The sequence below is a fragment of the Melanerpes formicivorus genome, unplaced genomic scaffold, assembly GCF_026170545.1.
Source record: "Melanerpes formicivorus ecotype bairdi unplaced genomic scaffold, bMelFor1.0.p_v2 SCAF_42, whole genome shotgun sequence".
Lineage (NCBI taxonomy): Eukaryota > Metazoa > Chordata > Aves > Piciformes > Picidae > Melanerpes > Melanerpes formicivorus.
Genome location: NW_027142394.1, coordinates 4,233,414 through 4,251,189, shown reverse-complemented (window position 1 = coordinate 4,251,189; position 17,776 = coordinate 4,233,414). Strand labels below are relative to the sequence as shown.

General features: G+C 46.4%; 1 protein-coding gene across 6 annotated transcripts in view; it reads right to left on the bottom strand.

The window, feature by feature from the left end:
• The window catches only part of DTNA (dystrobrevin alpha), a 244,510-nt gene that overhangs the window by 187,784 nt on the left and 38,950 nt on the right, over positions 1 to 17,776 (bottom strand). For 3 of the 6 annotated variants that reach the window (XM_068158775.1, XM_068158776.1, XM_068158774.1), the window contains exon 1: positions 6,391 to 6,545. The exons of the other annotated variants lie outside the window; for them this stretch is intronic. Coding sequence is in view for 1 of the 3 variants with exons in the window: in XM_068158774.1 (XP_068014875.1) it covers positions 6,391 to 6,407 (17 nt within the window). In the remaining 2 variants the exon portion in view is untranslated. Of the gene's footprint in view, positions 1 to 6,390; positions 6,546 to 17,776 lie in introns of those variants that run through there. 6 annotated transcript variants of the gene reach the window in all.

Below are 17,776 nucleotides of genomic sequence, written 5' to 3'. Positions count from 1 at the left end.
TTGATGCAGGCCAGGATGCCATTGGCCCTCTTGGCTGCCTGGGCACATGATGTGCCTTTTTTTCCCTGGGGTCTAGCCAGCTCTCCCAGATTAAATTTAATTCCCCAAGTAAGGTGAGGAAGCTTTCAGTGACACAAATTAGTTAAGACTGCATGTGAAAAGGGTGGCAAGATTTCAGAATCATCAGCCCAAAAGTCAGACAAATGTTTAAATCACTGTGCTGCCTTTGTAAGTTAATGCACTTTGTTTTCCAGATGTAAAGTAAGTCACTCTGCAGTCAGTTTAAAGGCTGATCTAAACCCAGGAAAGGTATTACATTTCCATATTACACACAGGATACAGTAGCCTTCTTAATCCAATCTAAATGAGCTGTGTATTAAAACACAAGGAGGGGGGGGACAGAAATAGTGCCAGCCAAACTATCCCTGCTTTAGAAATCTGGAAAGAATCACAAGAGTTTCCTGATCTTGTTTCAAGGACAATGTCACATTAAGAATAAACATGGACTGAAAAGGTAGCAATGACTAGAAAGCACAGACCCTTGTTAAATGATGTATTTAAAAATGCAGCAGGAAAGCCCAAGCTTACCAACTAATTCTATCTGCAGCTGTTATTTGGTTGTGAGTGCTCAAGGACAACTCCATAGAATCATAGAATGGTCTGGGTTGGAAGGGATCTCCAAAGGTCATCCAGTTCAAGCCCCTGTGCAGTAAGCAGGAGCGTTCTCAACTAGATCAGGTTGCCCAGAGCCCTGATGAGCCTGACCTTGAATATCTCCAGAGATGGGCCCCAAACACCTCCCTTGGGCAACCTGTTCCAGTGCTCCACCATCCTCATGGTAAAGAACTTGATCCTAACATCCAATCTTCTCTAGTTTGATGCCATTGTCCCTTGTCTTATCACTACAGGCCTTTGTAAACAGTCTCTCTCCACCCTTCTTGTAGACTCCTCTTCAAATACTGGAAGATCATTATAAGGTCTCCCTGGAACCCTCTCTTCTCTTCTCCAGGCTGAACATCCCCAACTCCCTCAGCCCGTCTTCATAGCAGAGGTATTCCAACCCCTTGATCATTTTCATGGCCCTCTAAGCATATTCTCTCTGCTTTGCCTCTGCTTACTAGTCACTAGTTCTCAATAAATTGTCTTTAAAACCTACCTGCTCACAGACTTTTCTGTCCCTGCTTCATATTGCTCTCTGTCTTTTTAAGTTCCACCTAACACAAATGTTCTTGCAAATCCACAAGGAGGTATTTCATACTGGGGTAGTATTATGCTTACAAAAGACAAGGGTAGGATAGGAAAGGATAGGATAGGATAGGAAAGGACAGGAAAGGATAGGAAAGGAAAGGATAGGAAAGGATAGAATAGGATAGGATAGGATAGGATTAACCAGGTTGGAAAAGACCTTTGAGATCATTGAGTCCATAAAATAAGAACACAGTACTTAGGTACCACGTAGCATGCCCTGATCTCATAGCACTTCACAGAACAGGGTGAGTATTGCTGTCACTGCTCTCAGGACAGGGTGCACCAAGGCCCCAACATGACCTCTCAAAGATCACAGGCACAGAATCTGACTTGTCCCCTCCACTACCTTAGGGAAGGTATCACATTATGACTAAGGTTGGAAGAGACCTCAAAGATCATCGAGTCCAACCTGTCACCACAGACCTCATGACTAGACCATGGCACCAAGTGCCATGTCCAATACCCTCTTGAACACCTCCAGGGATGGTGACTGCACCACCACCCTGGGCAGCACATTCCCATGATGAATGACTCTCCATGAAGAACTTTCTCCTCACCTCAAGCCTAAACTTCCCCATGTGCAGCTTGAGACTGTGTCCCCTTGTTCTGGTGCTGGTTGCTAGAGAGAAGAGACCAACCCCTTCCTGGCTACCATCATGCCAACAAATAAATTCATAAATAAAGATTCATTATTTCCACTGCTTTCCTATCTCTCCTTTATTACTCAGAAATATAATTCCTAGTTCAGGCTTTATAGGCAAATGCAGGCAGAGCCCACTCAATTGCTCTAGACCCAGGAAAGATCCAGCAAGCCTTGGCTTCCTGTAATACCCCCGTGCCAGAGAGGATGGTTTTCGGGAGACTATTAGGTATGAGACATTCTCTCAGCTACCACAGCTGCAATTAGATGCATTTTTAAGCACCCTATTAGTGGGAAGTATCACTGTGTTTCCAGGTAAAGTCACTTCATACAGTAATAATTAGCTCAGGAAGTACTTTATTCCCTGATAGACCGGGAGCCGGAATCAATTGTTAAGTGCAGGAGGTCCCACACCACTTGGACTGGTGACTTCCCTGGGTTTCCAGGGTGGACTCAGAGGTGATAATACAGCTGCAGAAGACATCATACTTGCTTTAGTTCTGGTTGTGGATGGTTTAGGGGTTATTTTTTTATTATTTTTTTCACAGAATCACAGAATTACTGAACTGAGGATTTCTACAGCATGCTGCATTGTATAAAGCACTGACTGTCACAGCCTGCCAAAACAAATTAGCTGCTGTCACTGGGAGCAGTTTCATTAGGACCCAAAGGAAATTCTATCACTGTGAGCTGCTTCTAGGTACTTTTGAGCTCAGAAAAAACCGCCAGCACATTGTCTGGGAACCTCGGGGAAACAGCCTTTTAAGTCTTTACCAACTGGTTCCTGATGACACCCCTTATTTTCTTACTTAAGTCAGAATGATCACTGCAAAAAGCCTGAAGATTAGGCTAGAGAAAATGCTCTCCAAAGGAAAAAAAGAGATCATGACAGAAAGAAAACAGGAACCACATACAGTAAGAGTAAAGTCAAACAAGGAAGGATCTTAACACCCATAAGCACATCCCTGCCACTGCTTTCAGCAGGGTTTACAAAGAAAGAAGTGTGGGGTTTATTAAAGGGGGGGGAAAAATGCTGCAAGCCCATTCCCACCTCAGCAGGCATGATTTTTCTGAACTCTGGTAACAACATCACTTATAACTCAATGGCAACAGAAAGGGAGAGACTGTGACCTGCCTGCTCCACAAGCCCTCACTAGCTGTGACAAAGCAGAATTGGGCCTTCAGTGACACCAGTCAGCTCTTCAGAGGAGGAAAACATGGCACACACTAGAGAACACTATGCCAGCATCAGAACAGCACCTCACTCACAGAGTACCCAAAACCAGGAGGCACCAATGCTTCACCTGTACACCTGCACTCTCCTCATGATCTTTCCTCTCTCTGCCGTAGCAAGAGACAAGTGTCCTCTCACCCTCTCATCCCCTGCCTCAGCAGCACTTCTCCATCCCTCTCATTGCGGGGCTAGTGGAGGTCTTGGAAAAGTGGAGGAAGGCAGGCAAGAAGTCTAGGAGGTCAAGGAGAAGGGGTTGTCACCACTCCCAACAACATCTTGTTACAAAAACACGTAGGGAAAAGATCTCTCACTCTCCCTCCTTCCTCCCTTCCTGCTTCCCCACAAATTCCAGTCACAGTATCACAGTATCACTAAGGTTGGAAGAGACCTCGAGGATCATCGAGTCCAACCTATCAATACAGACCCCATGACTAGACCATGGCACCAAGTGCCACGTCTGATCCCCTCTTGAACACCTCCAGGGATGGTGACTCCACCACCTCCCTGGGCAGCACATTCCAATGACGAATGACTCGCTCGGGGAAGAAGTTTCTCCTCACCTCGAGCCTAAACTTCCCCATGAGTAGCTTGAGACTGTGTCCCCTTGTTCTGGTGCTGGTCACCTGAGTAGCACTGGGCTAATGGAGGAGAGGCAATGAGAGGGGCAAAGAGGGGGGCAAAGAGGGGGGCAAAGAGGGGGGCAAAGAGGGGGGCAAAGAGATCCCAGGTGCTGCATCCTGGGACCCAAAAGCCTCCGCAGTTTTGCCCAGAGCTGTGGGCACCACCACTGAACACATGTGGTACCACCCTCGCCCTAACCATGCAAAATTCACCCTGACATCTGGCCAGGGGTTTTCCACTTCAGAAAATGTGCCAACATTATAATAACATATAAACATCAAACACAGCAACATTTTCTGTGGGAAAATATCCATTTGTTGCAGATTTCCCATGTATTGCCAGGACAATTGGAAGATGTTATTTGAGGCGGACTAGATACACCAGAATGGATTTTCTAAAGCCAGTCCAACACCACATGGTAGTTTTTCACCCTGGGAACTCCCTGTTCCTGGGTCAGATGCTCATTCCCTTCCAGATATGAGGTTTTGGAGGCAGCTTCACTTTCCAGAATACAAAGCAGTTTTCCTTGTGACAAAGCTCTCCGGCGCCTCTTGGACATTTAATTATGGGCGAAGGGTCTCAGATAATGAAATGGGAACACCATGCTCCTGAACTATAACTTCTGAAAACCAATACACTGTGGTAGGGAAATGCAATTTAATTTTGAACTGACTCAGGAATTTCCCATGGAACATTAATTCTATTTTCTGCTCACCTCTGAATGTCAGTCTATTTTTCTCTTTCAGTTTAGGAAGTTTGTGAAAGGTGTGGCAAATCTCTGCTTCCAATCTGTGGATTCCTTCTCCCTCCCACCTTTTGCCATAGCCCTGGGGAGGGTGCATCTGAACACAGAAGCCTATTGTGCCAAGCCTTATCAGAGGTGATGCCTAGCCTGAGGAACTACTATCTAGATGCCTAACACAGCAAACTAACAAAGGTATTTCCATCCCCTTCAGGTCTGCATGGCTCAGAGAGCTCTCACAACTTGCCCGAAGCCCACAGGATCCTCTGCCAGAGCCAGAAACTAACCACAGCTTTACTGAGCCCCACTGCAAGTTTTCACTCATCTTGACATAGTTGCTCTCAAAGTTTTTCCACTTCAAAATAAATATTACAGCAATATATTAATGTAAGTAACTGCTGGCCTAGAAAGTTAGCACAGGACTGAAGTGTTTAACTAGTCTGAGCTAGTTAAAAAGAACACCCAGCTCGTACAAACCGTAACAGAGCCGAGTTGGATGTCATTTCTCACACTTGCAGGGTTTTTTTTTCCAGATTTATCTTAAAAAAAGGTTACATATTTCCTTCTTCTCCACCCCCTACATTTAACCACACACAAAACACTTCACAGCAGATTTGCTCACCCAGATGTTCTGCAAAACTGGGCTAAGCTGCTCCCAGGGATGAACTCGATCGAAAGGAATAAAGATAACAAAACATACCAAGCACATCAGCTTGCTTTTTTTTTCCCCAAGAAGAGGAAGCATTTCTATTTTAGTTCACCCAGTTCCATGTACTTTGGAAGGCACAGACTGACACCGCCTGAGTCTCTTGGTCACTGATATCCGCAACGAAAAATGTGAGGCTCTCCAGTTATCCGCAGACGGCACCTACTTCCTATGGCTATTACGGCCAGCACTAACACACCAGGAATTCTGAGTATGTTTGGGTGAACTGCCACCAAATCCCAACTCAGGAGCTCCTCTACTACAAGTGTAAGACCTGTGCCCAGAATAAACTGCAAAACTGATGCTGCCATTTAGGTGGCTGTTGGTCAAAGCACAGATTCAGGCTGAACTCTAAGAATGCAAGTTCTTGCCACACAACAAGTCTTACATCTGATTTCCCACCGAGTAGCTGGCATTCCAAACTCCTTTTGGCCATTGGAACACCACAGCTTCACCAGAAATATGGGAGAAATAGCCTGGAAAAAACATTGCTCAATAAAGTGATGCATCTGCTAGATACTGAAATGACTTGCAGAAAGAACATGAGAATCTGGACCTTCCTTTTAGTCAGTTAACACGCCATTAAAGTGAGGACTGCCAGGGGAATGGGCACATTTTTTAATCAGTGCTAGAAGAACTTTGTTCAGAGAAAACAAGAGGGCCAAAACGCAAAACCAAACCCAAACACCAAGTGAAACCACTATTTGGGAACAAACAAACAAAAAGGTTACATTTAATTAACCCTCTGCTGTGAAACTTACACTCCAGGAAACAGTAGGTAAGTGAAACCAAGCAAGCAAGCAAACAGTGCTTACATCCCCTCTAACGTGGAAAACAACCTTGCTTTTCCATCTTCAGATAATAATCAGCACTTCAAACAGCACAGCCCACTAATGAAGAGCAAAGGTATTGTAACAAAATTCAGCTAACAGGAAAGCAGCACTCAACCCTGTAATGGTTAGATCATTAAAGCCCCAGACTCCCTGGACAAGTAACTCTGCGAGCTAACTCTTCGCTGACAAACGAAGTACAGGTTATCTGCATGGGAGAAATTTGTAGAGGGGAGAAATAAATCGCACGGAGAAGGATTGCTTAGCTATCTACCTCACCCTACGGGACCTGCGAGTGCTCTGAGAGCAGAAGCGAAGCCCGAAGGAACCACCCTAGCAGATGTATGCAAAGGCAAGCTTCCTACTTACCCTACAGTATGTACCATGATCTCTTTTGCCACCTTAGCAATTCCAAGGAATCCAGAATGATGTAACTTTTAAGAGAACATTAGAGTCGTTAGAAGAGGCAGAGGCAAGCTGACAAGCAGAGCTTTGCGAGCAGCCAGGCAGAGAGGGATGAATTTAAACCCTGGCTCAAGATGCTGTGTATTCTGCGTCTATCTTTAACTTGTAAATGATTTGGTTTCACATTCCTCTGAAGTCCTGCTGGCAGCTGCCTTTGCGCAGCTTTACCAATCGCAGGCACCCGGGCCCCCTCCTCTCCTCCCCTCCCTCCCTCTCCCCCAAGCCTGCCACTCCACCCCCATCTCCACCTCTCCTCTCTGCCACACACACGGAGGGTTCGGCGGGCAGGATTTCACCGACTCCCAGCCGTGGGGAAGCCGCCAGCGCCGCCCTGCCAGCCCGCCGTAGGGCTGGGGCCGCTGCCCGCCCCACTGCCGAGCACCGGCGGCCCCACGCCGGAGCTTCCCCTGCGGCCAGGAGCCCACGGTGTTCTGAGGTGCATGAAGAAAAGCGTGGCCGGTGGGTCGTGGGAGGTTCTACCAGAGACTTCAGGAGTAATTAGCGTGGACACAAGCCCCTGCACACCAGCCTTTTGGAGCAGTTTGTGGATGTGCACTCGGCCGAGTGCTGCGTGCCGGCCGGACCGGCTCCGCGCAGACATGGGCGGCAATGGAACAAGCCACAAGACTCCATGTAAAACATAGGAATTATTGAGTACTTACTTACAACTGGAAAATATCAATTGACAATCACACCGAACAGAATAACACGGCTTTGCAGTTTCTGGCCTTTGCCAGAGCTGCTGCCGAGGGAGGTTTGTACCCAGGGATGCAGCCAAGCAAGCAGCAAGCGCAGGGCTGAGTGGGGAATGCAAGGTCAAGCTGTGCCCAGAAGCACTTAGCTACAAACACGGTTTATAAATGCGCTGCCAATGCCCTATCTGATGAGGCACCGCACTTTTCAGAGCGCCGGTGTCGAGAGGCTGGACTGATTCCATAATAAAAGTAATCACGCATTTACTTTCGGCTAACAAAGGAAACCGATGCAATTTGGAAAGGCCATAGGGGGATCAAAGAATCATCCGAAGGGCTGTACCTTAGTGTGCATGAAACAAGCTTGAACTTCACCTCCTCCTACCTACTCTTCATGATGTCGTTTGGTAACAATAAATACGCTGGCTAACATTATATCCAGGCTTTTTTCAACTGTCAGGATGTCAGACTGGAGGGGCAGATAATCATCAGAAGCTAACCAAGTTTTAGCTTTAGGTCTTAAAGCGCAGTGCTTTAGATGCTCAGCAAGACAAAAGAGAAAGAACAAAGAGAAGTCATGCTTTTGTGGCTGAGGGCTCCTCTTTAATTAGGGCAACCAGGAAGGAAGAAAGAAGCACCCCTTGGAAGAAGGTGTGATGGACAAATGTGGTGATTCAGAAGTGAGGTCATGAACAGGAAGGATTAAGCCGGAGCTGTTTCTAGGACTCCAGCAGTACCTCTGGAGAGTGCTTAAGTGTGGGGAAAAACAAAGACAAGGAAATCCACAGAGGCACATCCACTTTTATCTGAACTTGTGTTTCCCTTACTAGATATGGGATAAAAGAGATTAGGTTTTGGATCCTCTAAAAGAACACTTAACAGTGTTTGCTTCCCATGTCTCTTCAGAGGTTATTTATAAGTTTTAAGAGTATGTGGTGGTGGAGGAGCTCTGGGAAATCAGATGCTGAAAATTACTGGGAAACTTTGGCTGTCAACACGGGCAGCATGATCCCATTCCCATGAATGGGATAGTCAGAGGTCGTATGTCCAAAAATCGTATCCCATCAGCCAAAAGAGAAGTCAGGTGTCTGTTTCCTCAGATGAAGAGATGTGCTGTAATACCAGTGCAATGCAAAATGTTCAGCTGGGAGAGATTTACCAAAGCTGAGAGAGGGAATACTGCTCTTTTCTCTCAGCAGGATCTGTTGCTTCAAACCACCAGCAAATATCAGAGATCAGGGACCTCTGTGGCATTAGATCCGAGATACATGAACACACAGCAATAGCAAGTGCCAGTGGAGGAGCAGGAGCTGGAGCAGAAGCTGGTGAGGGACCTGAGGAGAAAGGAGCTGCAGGGAAGGAAGAGTAATTTGGTGCCAGCTACAAGTGTAAATAGGTAACATGTTTGGAGCCATGTGACTTCCTACCCATTCCAAATTTAGCCCAGTGCCTGAGAGGCATGGTCTGTCCCTTCACATTTAGCTATTTTTAATGCACACAGAATTTGCTCTTTGTCTTCCCTTGTCTGTCAGTGTCTCAAATTCATTTGTCTTGGCAGACTTCAGATTTGGGCTTACTGGGACAGCAACACTTTCTACCCTACGGCTCAGTCCTTCAAAGTCTTACTCCGAGCACTTCCAACTCTTAGGAACAATCTTGTTAACCTCTGCAAAAGACTTCAGCACAGGTTTGCTCAAGAGTAAAAGCTCTGAATAGGGGACTACCATTGCACTGACAGGAAGGCAGTTCCTCCTGTCACAGTGGACCCAGCATGCTGTCTTTATTCAGTATTACTCAATCTATGCACCCATTGCTCCTCCAGCCTACCTCAGCCTTGACTGCTCAGCTACATGGTTACACAGCCACCTCCAGCATGGCCCAGCAGGCAGGGTTTGGCCAAGTGCTGAGCCATGAATTGCCTCTCTCCTGCCTACCACTTTTTTTATTGGAAGAGATGGAGTACAGCTATTGAAGCTGGTGGGGACAGGAAGCTCTTGGTAGCACATCCCATCACCCCCTCCCCTATGTCCCCATGACACAGCCTCTGGCAAAGCAGGGTACATTTGCTCTGGAAAGCAGCTCAGAGATGGGGTTAAGACAGACTCAAAATGGGGCAAAACACTGCCTCAGCCTCCCAATGCTGCATCTGACCACTCCAAAGAAATTTCTTCCAGCACAGTCCTCACTGATTCTAATCCTCCTGCAGTTTTCAAGAAGCTCAGTCACTAAAAATGTTCAGATGGATGAGCTCCACTATTTGCAAAATACACTCCAATGGCTTGAATTTTCAGTAAGCATTAAGAAAGTAAGTGGGGGATGCATTTGGTATGTGCTCCAGGAGTGGTTTTGCAGCAAGAGAAGGTTTTCTGGGTTTATTTTATATGTTTCTGCATTTAATAGCTATGTGGGAACAAGAGAGAATGTCCATGGTAATACAGCTAAGCTTCAGAAACAAATCCTATTTTCAGCCAATCCGTCTTAGTGAATCAAAAAAATTATAAACCCCATTCTTTACCTCTAAACCATTGTTTTCTTTTTCATATTTAGAGTTTGCAGGAGGGTTTCTTGACAAACTCCTAGTTTAAACCTGTGTTGATTAGCATATATAGACTCGATGATCTTTGAGGTCTCTTCCAACCTTAGTGATACTGTGAATTAACCAGGTTGGAAAAGACCTTTGAGATCATCGAGTCCAATCTATCATCCAACACCATCTAACCAACTAAACAATGGCACCAAGCACCACATCCAGTCTCTTCCTAAACACCTCCAGTGATGGTCACTCCACCACCTCCCTGGGCAGGCCACTCCAATGATCAATCACCCCTTCTATGAAGAACTTCTTCCTAACATCCAGTCTAAACCTCCCCTGGCACAGCTTGAGACTGTGTCCTCTTGTTCTGGTGCTGGTTGCCTGGGAGAAGAGACCAACCTCCTCCTGGCTACAACCTCCCTTCAGGTAGTTGTAGACAGCAAGAAGGTCTCCCCTGAGCCTCCTCTTCCCCAGGCTAAGCAACCCCAGCTCCCTCAGCCTCTCCTCACAGGGCTGTGCTCCAACCCCCTCCCCAGCTTTGTTGCCCTGCTCTGGACACATTCCAGCATCACATTTACATTCACAAGGGACAGGATATAAAGGCTTTGGCTTTTTTTTTTCCTCTACATGCAAACAAAGTATGAACACTAATTATAAACAAGCAATGAAAAACTTTGTGCATTTGCCTTGTTCTCAGCGAAATCAACCCATTATTTACCTGATGAATTTTCAGCTTGGCTTGAAAAATACTTAAGAGGAGAACTACAACAATTTTACTTCCCTTTACCTGTAATCCAAACACTAAGCAGAGGAAGAAGAGTAACCCTTTTGTTAGGATATCCAGAATGATCAGCAAAATAAAAGTTTTGCAGGTGAGAGGTTTAATTTTACCAAACTGCAAAGTATTCTTTAAAAGACAGGTAGCCCTAATCCCACACAGTGCTGAGCTCTGGAAAAGTGCCTTCTGACCCGATGGCACTCATGGATAAAGAACAAGGATCTATCATCCACTGCTCGTTCCCTACCTGAAAACAGGCTGAACTTGAAAGGTTTGCAGCGAGAGCCATAGGTCATTAAAGCTGCCTGGTGAGCAGTGCATCTAATGGATTGTTTTCCGAAGGATTTATGATCCTTTGTTATTTACTGCTCCCAAGGACAGCAATCCTTGCTTCCTCTAAACTCCCATGGCCACTCCTGCCTGAGTGTTGCCCACCTGTACTTTCAGCTTCTTTTAATGTACCACGTAACCACCCTGCCATCTCCACAATAATCCTTTTCATTTCCCCAGGCCTCCACTGTTGTCCTTGTTCCAGCTGCTGCCCTGTTGATGCTCCTGCACCCTTCCATCTGCTCTTGTGTGCTTTCTCCCTACCTGGGGAAAAAGCAGCGAGCAGCTGGGTCATGCAGCTGGTACAGAGCTGCATGTGCTCAGACTGACCAGCCAGCACATGCAGGAGCTGCTTCAAGAGGGGAATCTTGCCTGTCCTGTCCTTACTGAGGTGCTGTCTTGAATCCCACTTCATGAGAGTCAAGGGGAATCAGGACAGCTGAGATTTCCTGCCCTATGTTAAGTTTAGCAGAAGGTGTCTGATTTCAAAACTACTAGCTGTGGCCGGAAGCCTGAAAGACAAACAAATATAGCATGGCTGCTCCTTAAAAAGCCAAACTCAGAAGGAAAATGAAATAAACACCCCACATGCCAGCTACCAAGATCCATGACACAGCCTTTGCTACCGCAGGAGATACTCTCTGCCTCCTTCCTGGCAAGAACCACCTCCTGCTTTGAAGGCTTCACGCCCGCTCCAACCAAATATGAAGGCTGCTAATTCAGAGAGCTCATTGCAGCCTGGTCCTGAAAAGGATAACTGAAATTGTTTGTGACAGTAAAGAGTGCAACACCAGAATTTGTCCTGTCATAACTTTCTCCTGAGATTATGAATTAATGGAATATTTTTGCTATGGAAAGGGCTCTGTTATCCCAGCACCTTAGGTGCACTGCAGCACTGTATTTTGCACTGGAAAAGGTTTCCACTAAGTTATTTCATAAAAATGCCACAAACACGTATTTATATTTGCCTAGACAGACTACCACAGGGCTTCCAGGGTAATCTGGCTAGTGACTGAAGTGTGTGCAGGCAGACATGCATGTGGATGGAGTGACAAACACTTTGCTCAGAACTGGAAGAGCCTAATCCAGCCAAAGGTAGGAACAATCCCCTTTCATTCGTCCCACAGGCACTGAAAAACTCTCCTGCTCTAAAATAAAACTCACTTTATTCAACCCTCCAGATGAAAACCTTGGGAAAAGGAAAATTACTTCTCTTTTTCCTTTAAGAAGAAAAAATACACAGCAAAAACACAGGAGGAGGCCTGGAAGTCTCAGAAGCTGCTAATGAGAGCTGGAACATTAATATATAGGCCAACAACAGGAATCCCATCAGATCAGTTATGTAAAGGCGAGCAGCGTCTGACTTGCTGTCTGCAACGCTCGGGTGCTCTGCAGGGGCTGGGGGAGATGGCTCTGCCGCACAGCCCTCTCCTTCCTTCCCCGTCCCGGCCCCGAGGTGTGTACAGACCCCTCAAGCTTGGGGGGCTCTCGGTGCACGGACAGGAGGGGAGGTGAGCTCAGCAGGAGGGTCTCTGCAGGCTGGGGCGGGAGCAGGCGGGGTAAGGCAGCCTGGGAGAAGCTTGTCCTACTGCTCCCTCTGCTGTACCCATCCTGTGGAGAAATCCCAAATGTCACCGCCAGAGGCTGGGATAAGGCATGGCAGCTTCCAGCGAGTCATCTGCAGGTAGCACAGACCCGCAGGGACCTGAGAAAGGGATAAAGATGCAGCTGAGGAGGAAGAAACCTCCACCACAGCCAGGGGATGGCAGGACACGGACCTCCGTGCATTCAACGTTATCCAGGCTCTCCTGCTCTGCAGCTGCTCGGCTTATCCTTATGCTTCCAGAACAGAGCAGGAAAAGAATGCCTCTCCTTGAGCATGAGCCTCTCTCTTGCTAACACATATTTAGAGCATGATCTCATCGCACAAGACGGATGGGTGTCAGGATGAGCCGCAGAGGAGGGCCCATGAAGCTCCCCTAGCAGGCTGCTGGCAGCAAACCAGCTCCACACCAGGCACCGCAAGCAGCAAATGCCTCCTGTCCGTGCCCGGGCACAGCACAGGCAGCCCAGGGGGAAAAACACCCAGTCACATCGGTGCCACACCGAATTTAAACAGCAGGAAGCACGGGCAAAACAAGGAGGAGAGCAAAAATACTATAGAGACAATGAAACCTGTGGGAATTACCAATCTGATTGACAGAGAGAACGTTTGGGGCTTTTGTAACCTGTGACCCACCTGAACACAGCTCCAGTCAATAATCCTGCCCTCTACACTCATTTCTCAGACTGGCAGCACTGGATACCACTATAAAGGAGTTTTGCAGCTACCATGAAAGCATTTGAACATAGGGCAAACCTGTACCTCCCCCCAAAATACCCATTTGCAAATGCTCCAACATTACCACGTGCTGTTTGTGATCTTCAGAGCACTATTTCAGTTACTCTCAGTTAGTCTGAGGTTGTCCAGTGGAGAGTCGTGACTAACTGCCTGCAAATATACAAGGTGCATAGCACAGAGACTGAGCAAAGGTCTGGATATAAACCACTGCTGAAATTGTGTGTGGCCTGAAATTGTGCCAGGGGAGGTTTAGGTTGGATATTAATAAAAACTTTTTTGTGTAAAGAGTGGTCAGGCATTGGAACAGCCTACCCAGGGAGGTGGTGGAGTCACCACCCCTGGAGGTATTCAAGAAATGTGTGGACATGGCACTTTGGGCCATGGTTTAATGACCATTGGTGGTGTTAGGTTAATGGTTGGACTTGGTGATCTTAAAGGTCTTTTCCAAACAAACCAATTCTATGACTCTCTGATTGTGCTCACTGTCAGCTACCACAAAGCTGCTTTGAATGGGCACCTCCTCCCATCTCTCTGAATTCATCATGGCTATCCCCAAACAAAACAGATGCTTTTTCTGCTTTGCTTATAGTAGTGTGTGCATTATCTGAGAGCCTCAGACATTACACTGTGCATGATTTGTACTTCTAACAAAAAGCCTTGCTCCAGGACTGTGTGACTGAACACTGACTACCTGAGGGAAATCAAATTAACAGCAGCTGAGACAGAACTATTAAAGGCACGTTTTCCCCCATGTACAGTAGTTTGTTAACGGATCCACAGACACCAAGAGGGTGAGGATAAAGCAAGGACGTTTCTCTGAGCCACCACTTTCACGTTTCTGTCTACTTTTGTGAGGGAGCTGTGGACACAGTGATACTGATAAGCACTGGGGTCCCTCAAGCCCCAACAAAAGCATGCAGATTTCACAGCCATGCACACTATGAAGGCACTAGCTCCCAAAAGAAATCAAGCAAGCTCTTTGCTTAAGACTACAGAGGTAACTGCAAGGTTATTTCTGGCTGTTGATGCAAGTTAGTGGTGTACCAAATGCCCACCTTCCCTGACCAGAGTTCATGCCTTGAGGAAGCACCAACCAGCCTCCAGAGAAGGGGAAGGCTTTGGGCCTCCTGCTGCGTATCCTGACAGGGAAAGATGCTCACAAAGCAGCTGTACTCACTTCCTGCGTTGACTCCTCCTGCCCAATGTGGGAGATGACATCTCAACTGCTTTCAGAAGAGGACAAACCATCAAACTGTTCAAAATGGCATGGACTGCTTTTGTCACCAGGAATCCTGGTTTGAAATGCAGGCAGTCATAGAGACCACAACATCATGCCCAGGATGCTCAGCTGTTACCCAGGAAGAGAATACATCAGGGGCTTGTTCTTAAAGACCATGCTAGCAGTGGCAAGAGACTTGATCCAGACAGCTCTGCCACAGATTTGTTCTGTGAATTAGGGAATTTACAAATTTACTTCCATCACCACAGTTTCTATCTGTTTCAGCTACCTAGCCTTCATTGGCTTTATGATGAGTGTCATGTTTCTAGGTGCTCAGAGCAACTACAACTTTGAGCTGGGACCTCCTAGCACTACTGGGACTAAAATATTGAAAAACTGTTTAGGGAGCATTTTTATTCCATTTAGTAAATGGAGAAAGTAACTAAGTCAAAGAAGACAAAACACACCTTCCTTCAAAAGCCTCTTTAATCAGCCCCAGAATCTGAATCAATGCTGAGCACAAAGATTTAACTTTGGTTTAATGAAAACTGAATAGACCAAAACACAACAAAAGAAGTCTCTTTACAAAAGGTATGGATTCGACCCAGCCAGTAAATAATTAAAGCTCCTCTCTGTTCCCTTCCACTTTCTATTTTAAGGCTTTTCATTATATGGGATCAAAGTCAGCTCGAGTTGGAGAGAGTTAGACAAATCCATCATGGAGACAGAATGAATGTATGATCTCACCCCCTGTGACAGCAGCCCAACGGTACCACCTGCTTGAACTCCAGCTCACACCACTCCTGATGACACTGGCAATGTCAAGCATACCACTCAAAATTCAAAGGGGGGGGGGGGTGGAAACTCTCTCCACCTAAGCAAACAAACTTAAAGCACTGTAAAGAGAGAGTCATTCGCCATTGGAATGTGCTGCCCAGGGAGGTGGTGGAGTCGCCACCCCTGGAGGTGTTCAAGAGGGGATTGGATGTGGCACTTGGTGCCATGGTCTAGTCATGAGGTCTGGGGTGACAGGTTGGACTTGATGATCTTTGAGGTCTCTTCCAACCTTGGTGATTCTGTGATACTGTGAAAACTGGCACCAGGAACACTACAGGCAGACAGGGCTGCAAAAAGAGCAGCGGCAGAAAGTGTTCAGACTCCAGGAGCGTAACAGAATCAACAAGGTTGGAAGAGACCTCAAGGATCATCAAGTCCAACCTGTCACCTCATGACTAAACCATGTCACCAAGTGCCACCTCCAATCCCCTCTTGAACACCTCCAGGGATGGTGACTCCACCACCTCCCTGGGCCCACCAGGAGTCTCAGGAAATCAGCTGTATGGGGGGAAAAAAAAGGACCAGTTTTTGTTTGGAGAGGAGGCAAATGAAGAGAGAGATGATGAATAGGATAGCTGCATAAAAATTACTCATAGCAAAAAGCAGGGAAACGAATCATTTGTTTTCTCCTAATAGAAGAAAAAGAATCCACTGCAGCCAAAAGACAAAAGAATGAACAAGATAGGGAGAAAAGTTAAACAGGGAGTTTAAAACTGGCAGGCAAATTCAAAAACAGAGAAAGGAAAATCCTGTTCTACCTTTGTTTAAACTTAAAGCATAGTTTACCCTGTGGAGCTGTCTGCAGCAGAATATAATTGGGACCAGAAAGGACTATTAAAAAAAACAACCAACAATTCATTAGATTGTTAATGAATTCCTGCATGTTCCCATTAGAAACTCATTTGTTTGAAAAAGAAAGAAAGAATAGAGTCCTTAATGAAGCTTCCCCCCTCTTTTTTTAAGCAATAGAAAACAAATATTTATACTTCCTGACACAAGCAATGATTAAATGTCAGAGATTAAGACATTCCCCTTCAGGGGACTCCCCAAGGATTAAGAAAATCCCCCTTTTGTCACTTTATTCCATAACTGGTGGCTGGCCAGTTCCTGAGCACTGTCAGGAACAATGCACTGGGTCAGAACCAACACATCACTGTTTGGTTAACACTAAAGTTCAATCAAGAGATTTCACAGTATCACAGTATTGCCAAGGTTGGAAGAGACCTCGAGGATCATCGAGTCCAAGCTGTCTCCACAGGCCTCATGACTAAACCATGGCACCAAGTGCCACGTCCAATCCCCTCCTGAACACCTCCAGGGATGGTGACTCCACCACCTCCCTGGGCAGCACATTCCAATGACGAGTGACTCTCTTGGTGAAGAACTTTCTCCTCACCTCCAGCCTAAACTTCCCCATGTGCAGCTTGAGACTGTGTCCCCTTGTTCTGGTGCTGGTTGCCTGGGAGAAGAGACCAACCCCTTCCTGGCTACAACCACCTTTCAGGTAGTTGTAGAGGGCAATGAGGTCACCCCTGAGCCTCCTCTTCTCCAGGCTAAACAATCCCAGCTCCCTCAGCCTCTCCTCATAGGGCTTGTGCTCAAGGCCTCTCCCCAGCCTCGCTGCCCTTCTCTGGACACGTTCAAGTGTTTCGATGTCCTTCTTAAACTGAGGGGCCCAGAACTGGACACAGTACTCAAGGTGTGACCTAACCAATACAGAGTACAGGGGACAATGACCTCCCTGCTCCTGCTGGCCACACTGTCTAAACCTTTTGTTTAAGAAAAACAAAACCAAACAAAAAGATTACAACCTTGGGAGTGTACCACAAAACTTTCCCTTCTAAACCACTTTTTGCTCTGACTGCCAGCACTTGAAGATGAGGGCAGCGTGAATACATCAGCTCTGCTCGCTTTGGTGTGTAAAAACACTTTGGCCTAGATTTGGGTCAAGATATCACAGTATCACAGTATAACTCAGGTTGGAAGAGACCTCGAGGATCATCGAGTCCAACCTATCAATACCTTATTTCACTTCTCTGAGCTGACTGACATGTTCAAGACAAACTTGACTTCTGGTCTGTCACTGCATTAAGAGCATTTGCAGTTCGAGGAGCTGCCTGGTCAGGCTGATGAAACTTGCCCTGCGCTGGGATATCTAGAGTCAAACGATAAAATCATTGCAGAGACCAAAAAAAAATCTCAATTTGTGAAATTAATTTCTCAGAGTCCACCAAGATGAAAACAAAGCACTTCAGCACACATCACTAGCTGAAAGAGCTGTTTCAAAACATGCTCTAGACTCAGACTGCATAGCAGGACCTTTTCCCCGTGAGAAAATGCACCCTGGGGAGGAGTAGAGGCCCCAAACAGCAATGTTCTCCTGGGTGACCTCATTAGCATCTGATGTGTGGGAACATCTTCAACTGTGATTCTCCTATTTACTTGAAGACAGTTCTTTAATCAAATTACTTTAATTTGGTACCAGAGAGATAAATAAACCCATGTTATTCAGGTCCAACAGCTCTTCATGGGGGGGGAGGGGGGGAAAGGAAAAGAAAGG